This window comes from Rhinichthys klamathensis, unplaced genomic scaffold (assembly GCF_029890125.1).
Source record: "Rhinichthys klamathensis goyatoka isolate OS25496 unplaced genomic scaffold, OSU_Roscu_1.1 h1tg000141l_1, whole genome shotgun sequence".
NCBI lineage: Eukaryota > Metazoa > Chordata > Actinopteri > Cypriniformes > Leuciscidae > Rhinichthys > Rhinichthys klamathensis.
In genome coordinates this window covers 897,870-904,088 of record NW_026606676.1, presented here as the reverse complement: position 1 = coordinate 904,088, position 6,219 = coordinate 897,870, and the positions used below count along the sequence as shown (strand labels likewise).

At 45.7% G+C, this 6,219-nt stretch overlaps 1 protein-coding gene across 1 annotated transcript; it reads right to left on the bottom strand.

Annotated features, from left to right (window-relative positions):
- Window positions 1-758: 758 nt before the first annotated feature.
- Window positions 759-3,409, bottom strand: gjb7 (gap junction protein beta 7). Its single transcript, XM_056257668.1, has 2 exons — window positions 3,329-3,409; window positions 759-1,736 (listed from the first exon to the last, which is right to left on the bottom strand). Exon 2 carries the CDS (start codon window positions 1,720-1,722, stop codon window positions 949-951), a length of 774 nt encoding a protein of 257 aa, XP_056113643.1. The 5' UTR covers window positions 1,723-1,736; window positions 3,329-3,409; the 3' UTR covers window positions 759-948.
- Window positions 3,410-6,219: the final 2,810 nt, after the last annotated feature.

Here is a 6,219-nt window from a genome sequence, read left to right as displayed (position 1 = left end):
AATTATAACGATGTTCTCATAATTTTATGTAGCCTATATGACAGACTTGTGTTGCACTTAACTTTGTTTTTCCTTTACAAAGTGATTCCAAACATATTTCAAGCAATTCAAAAACATCATGTTGAACAGTGCGCATCGGAACCGTCTCAGCTGAAGGAAATAATCCATTATTTACAGGCTTAAATATATCGGGCAAATTTTCGATATGGTGGTGGATAAATCGCGCATCCCTAAATTAGACCCGTCTGTATACGGCAGCTCATATCTAGTGGGTATCGCTTTTACAGTAGTGGACTCATTTACTTTTTCCCTCTGTTCTCAAGCCACTCAGTTTCCCGCTACCACACACTAGTCCACCGTGGTTATCTGATAAGGATGTTTATTTTAGAAATGCAGTATTCAAATAAGTGCAGTCTAATCCAGTGGTTCTGGGTTTGCATTAGACATTACCACTATTGTTTATCATACAAAAATAAATATATTAATACAGTAGTCAACATTTGAAGTGGATCAAAAAAGTTCTTCAAAGTTGTCCTAAGAGAAGAACGGGCATTCAAATTTCACGTTTAACTTTGATGAAAGGTTTTTATCCACTTCAAATGTTGACGGTCTTACCATGAGCTTTACAGCTCCAACAATATATTAAATCATTTGATTCTCAGCTCAAAACACTGTTGTTGAGAAACTTCAGAGGAACCTGTATTCAATGCCATCTGGGTTGTGGTTTGGACTTGGTTTGGGAGAATGAGGGGATGTTGACGTTAGTCTAATTTGCATAGATTCTACTCAAATGACACGCAATGTATACAATACAACAAAAGATGGGAAGTGCTCACTCTTCCCCTTTAATAGTGCATTCTCATGCTGCTCATGACTGGTAAGTTATTTGCATTTGAGGCGTCAGTGGAGAAGCACAGGTTTGTCCTGCATGAGCATCGGCCGCAGTGTTCAGGCCGCAGCGAGCGTGAGGCTGTCCGGCCGGGCCGGCGCCGGGTGAAGGCCGTCCTCCTTGGACACGGACAGAAGCTGTGGCGAGCCGAGCGTGAGCGTGGAGGGAGGCCGCACCCCCCGCACCGGGGCGTACCTCTTGCTGAAGCACTTCCAGCACGTCTTGGACACGATGTACACCATCTCCACCACATTCAGCACAATGCACAGTATGGAGGTGCAGCCCATGATGTAGAGGAAGATCTTCTTCTCCGTGGCCTTGGCGATGTAGCAGTCGACGGTGTTGGGGCAGGGGCTCTCCTCACACTGGAGCCGCCGGGGCACGTGGAAGCCGCTGTACAGCCAGTAGAAGGCCAGCAGAGTGGCCACCTCAAAGGTCGTTTTGAGGACCAGACTCATGATGTAGGTGAAGAGCAGGCCTCCGTCGATGCTGCCTTTGTCCCGGTACAGCCTCCTCTTGTGCTTGCTCTCTCGGTGCTCCCTGTAGGCCACGTGCAGCGCCACGAGCAGCGACGGCGTGGACACCATGATCAGCTGCAGGGCCCACAGCCGCACCTGCGAGATGGGGAAGAAGTGGTCGAAGCACACCTGCTCGCAGCCCGGCTGCTGCGTGTTGCACACGAAGTCCTTGAACTCGTCCTTCCACACCTGCTCGGCGGCGGCCACGAACACCAGGATGCGGAACACGAAGAGGATGGAGAGCCACACCCGGCCCACCACCGTCGAGTGCTTGTTGACCCCGCTCAGCACATTCTCCAGGAACCCCCAGTTCATGTTTCATCAGGCCGCTGCGGAGGCGAAGGAAACTCAGAGTTACACGCCTTCCGGCCATCATATACACTCTATGAGAACGGGTCTTTAGTGGTTCCACGAAGAACCTTTAACTCCCGTGGAACCATTCTGTTGGTCAAAATAGTTATTTTAAGAACTGAGAACTGAAAGGTTCTTGGGGAACCAAAAAATGGTTCTTTAATGGCAAATCAGGGGGGAAAAAGTTATTTATTGGCATCGATGGTTCCTTGAAAAACCTTTAGCTTTCTTGGGATCTTTATGTTGCTCAGAAGGTCCTTTATGGTGGAAAAAGATTATTAAAATAGTTACTTTAAGAACTGATACCTGAAAGGTTCTTTGGGGAACCAAAAAAAAGGCTATTTAATGTCAAATCAGAGGGGAAAATGTTCTGTATTGGTATTGATGGTTCCTTGAAGAACCTTTACCTTTCTTGGGATCTTTTTGTTGCTCAGAAGGTTCTTTATAGTGGAAAAAGATGGTCAAAATAGTTATTTAAGAACTGATACCTGAAAGGTTCAGTTAAAGGTTTTGGGGAACCAAAAAAAATGGTATTTAATGTCAAATCAGAGGGGGAAATGTTCTGTATTGGTATTGATGGTTCCATGAAGAACCTTTACCTTCCATGGAACCTTTCTGTTGCAGAAGATGGTCAAAATAGTTATTTTAAGAACTGAGAACTGAAAGGATCTTTGGGGAACCAAAAAAATGTTTCTTTAATGGCAAATCAGGGAAAAACAAGTTCTTTATTGGCATCGATGGTTCCTTGAAGAACCTTTAGCTTTCTTGAGATCTTTTTGTTGCTCAGAAGGTTCTTTATAGTGAAAAAAGATGGTCAAAATAGTTATTAAAGAACTGATACCTGAAAGGTTCAGTTAAAGGTTTTGGGGAACCAAAAAAAATGGTATTTAATGTCAAATCAGAGGGGGAAATGTTCTGTAATGGTATTGATGGTTCCTAGAAGAACCTTTACCTTCCATGGAACCTTTCAGAAGGTCCTTTAGATTATTAAAACAAGTTTTTATTTTATTTTACTGAACTATTCAGCCAGAAATAGTTATTTCAATGGCATTGCTGTGAAAGCCCCTCTTGGAACCTTTATTTTTAAGAGTGAATCATAAACGTGGACCACTTGATGCCACATTCGCTTACGGGAGCAGGAGCAGTGGCTGTCTTCGACAGATATCAAGTTATACTGGTTAGACACATGTAGAACATTCTGGAACAAACGTTCTCCCAGTAACATTAATAGAGTTTGTTTAAAGTGATCAATGTTCTCGAAATGTTTGCACAAAAAACATTACATAGCTATTTATTTATATATTTTGTAAATGTTACTTGTTTCAGAGAACTTTCAAAACTAGCGTTCCTGTTTACAGAATGAAAAAGGAAGGTTCCTGTAGCGTTCTCATAACCAAGAGAGACATTTTTTTTAATACATTAAAAATTGACATTTAGAGAACATGCAGAAATAACATTTTTAGTAAACCTGTTTCAGAATCAGAATTATTTCACCAAGTGTTCTCAAACATGTAAAATACTTCTCTTAACAAAGGCAAATGACATTTTAAGCTGATAAGGAAGTCCTTACCTGTGGTGTAGTGTGATCCTGATCCCTGCCGCCGTCGACTCGGCTCTGTGAATGTGCGAGTGCTATTTGATAGTCAAACACACCTGCCGCCGGAGCCCCACCTGTTTGGTAACTATGCCTCTGGAGTCGGGGACGCTCTACCAGCTGATGAGCGGCCAATCAGAAGGCTGAGCTGGGGAGATGCTGAGCTCATGACCGGCAGTGTTAGCAGTGTAAACAGCGTCGAGTGCAGTGCAAACCGCTCAGACGTGTTCCTGACAGTCTCCATCCACAGCAGAGGCTCGACACACTGCACTCATACACACTCTTATGAGGGATCAACCTTGCTGAAGAAGCTCCTGTAAGCGCATCTCCTGCAGCCACTCAAGCGTTGCGGTGGATATTCCATCAAAAATGCTTCAAAATAAATTATACTTGATGTTTTAGTGTCGTATTGCTTTCTGGGGCTCTTACAGTGCAGATACTGTGTCAAAAATTTTACTAAATTAAAGGGATAGTTCACCCAAAAACTCTGTCAGTAATTACTCTCCCTCATGTTGTTCAACCCCGTAAGACTTTCGTTCATCTTCGGGACACGAATTAAGATATTTGTGATTAAATCTGAGAGCTGGATCACTCCTCCATAGGCTTCTTAAGGGATCGAAGCTGGAAGACATCGTTAAAATAGTCCGAGTGACTACAGTGGCTCTACCTTAAGTTTATCAAGCGACGAGAATACTTTTTGTGCGTTAAAAGCAAACTAAAATAACGACTTTATTCAACTCTTCATTTCCTTCTCTGTGGGCCTCGAGTGAGTTCACGTAGTGTAACAGCGCAGCGCTTCTGGGTTGTAGGTCACACACAGGCTCACTATTGGCCGACGCTGGTCATGTGTGTGTGTGTGTGTGTGACGTACAACACAGAAGCGCTGAGTAATACAACATGAGGGAGAGTAATTACTGACAGAATTCTAATTTTGGGGTGAACTATCCCTTTAATATTTTAAGTACACCTGAAAAATACACATTTAATTGTTCTGAAGTATCTAAAAAATTAAACTGTCTTAGAGAGTAAAACTTCTTAATGCAAAGACTCTTGGTTACACTTTATTTCCATACTCAACTTTAGATATTCTACTGACATGTAAACTAACTCTCATTAGAGTATTGTAGACTGTAATAGACTGTTAGTTTAGGGTTAGTAAAGTAAGTTGACATGTAGTTGTAAAGTTACTGATAGTCAGTAGATTGTCTAAAGTGGACCAAGGCGATAAAGAGTTAGCAAACTGTGGAGAGAAACCTGTCAGAATCCCAGTGTTCTCGTTGATCTGACTAAAGCTGAGGACGCAGCAGATGTTAAACTGAAACCTGTTACCCGAATACTCTCAGCTAAAATGCCAGCAGATTTTACAGTGATTTGACATTTGAATATAGTGGTTTTTAGACTAATAATGTCTGCTTATAACTTTTAGGTCTACATTGATTGACTATACATAGATTGTAATGTAAATGTACTGAGTAACTGTAGAGGTATTCATCTTTAACAGAACTCAAGTACAGATTGCCTTTAGTAGTGAAGTAGCATTACAGTTGTGTGTGTGTGACAGCATCGTTCCACAGATGTTGTTGTCAAATGTGCTGAAGTGTGTGATAAAGTGAAATGTATTTCCAGTCTGATCCCTGATCAGTCATTAGTGTGTGTGTGAAGTGAGCTGTGTGTTCATCTCTCACAGCCAGCACTGGTGCAGAGTAACACGACCGGCAACACATGCAGTTTTAATGACACACCTCGGGCTGTTTGAGCATGAATAACTGATGATCCCAGCCGGCCTCTCCGGGGCCCTGTGGGGCGTGACGAGCTGGGGACCGGATCGGCTCCACTGGGGCCCTGTATGTTAGCCCACTGGGGCCCTGTATGTTAGCCCACTGGGGCCCTGTATGTTAGCCCACTGGGGCCCTGTATGTTAGCCCACTGGGGCCCTGTATGTAGCCCACTGGGGCCCTGTATGTTAGCCCACTGGGGCCCTGTATGTTAGCCCACTGGGGCCCTGTATGTTAGCCCACTGGGGCCCTGTATGTTAGCCCACTGGGGCCCTGTATGTTAGCCCACTGGGGCCCTGTATGTTAGCCCACTGGGGCCCTGTATGTTAGCCCACTGGGGCCCTGTATGTTAGCCCGCTGGGGCCCTGTATGTTAGACCGCTGGGGCCCTGTATTTTAGTCCACTGGGGCCCTGTATGTTAGTCCACTGGGGCCCTGTATGTTAGCCCACTGGGGCCCTGTATGTTAGCCCACTGGGGCCCTGTATGTTAGCCCACTGGGGCCCTGTATGTTAGCCCACTGGGGCCCTGTATGTTAGCCCACTGGGGCCCTGTATTTTAGCCCACTGGGGCCCTGTATGTTAGCCCACTAGGGCCCTGTATGTTAGCCCTCTGGGGCCCTGTATGTTAGCCCACTGGGGCCCTGTATGTTAGTCCACTGGGGCCCTGTATGTTAGCCCACTGGGGCCCTGTATGTTAGCCCACTGGGGCCCTGTATGTTAGCCCACTGGGGCCCTGTATGTTAGCCCACTGGGGCCCTGTATGTTAGCCCACTGGGGCCCTGTATGTTAGCCCACTGGGGCCCTGTATGTTAGCCCACTGGGGCCCTGTATTTTAGCCCACTGGGGCCCTGTATTTTAGCCCACTGGGGCCCTGTATGTTAGCCCACTGGGGCCCTGTATGTTAGCCCACTGGGGCCCTGTATGTTAGCCCACTGGGGCCCTGTATGTTAGCCCACTGGGGCCCTGTATGTTAGCCCACTGGGGCCCTGTATGTTAGCCCACTGGGGCCCTGTATGTTAGCCCACTGGGGCCCTGTATGTTAGCCCACTGGGGCCCTGTATTTTAGCCCACTGGGGCCCTGTATTTTAGCCC

Bases quoted from the DNA above. Each gene is read 5' to 3' on its own strand.
- gjb7 (XM_056257668.1), bottom strand. From the start codon at position 1,722: ATGAACTGGGGGTTCCTGGAGAATGTGCTGAGCGGGGTCAACAAGCAC.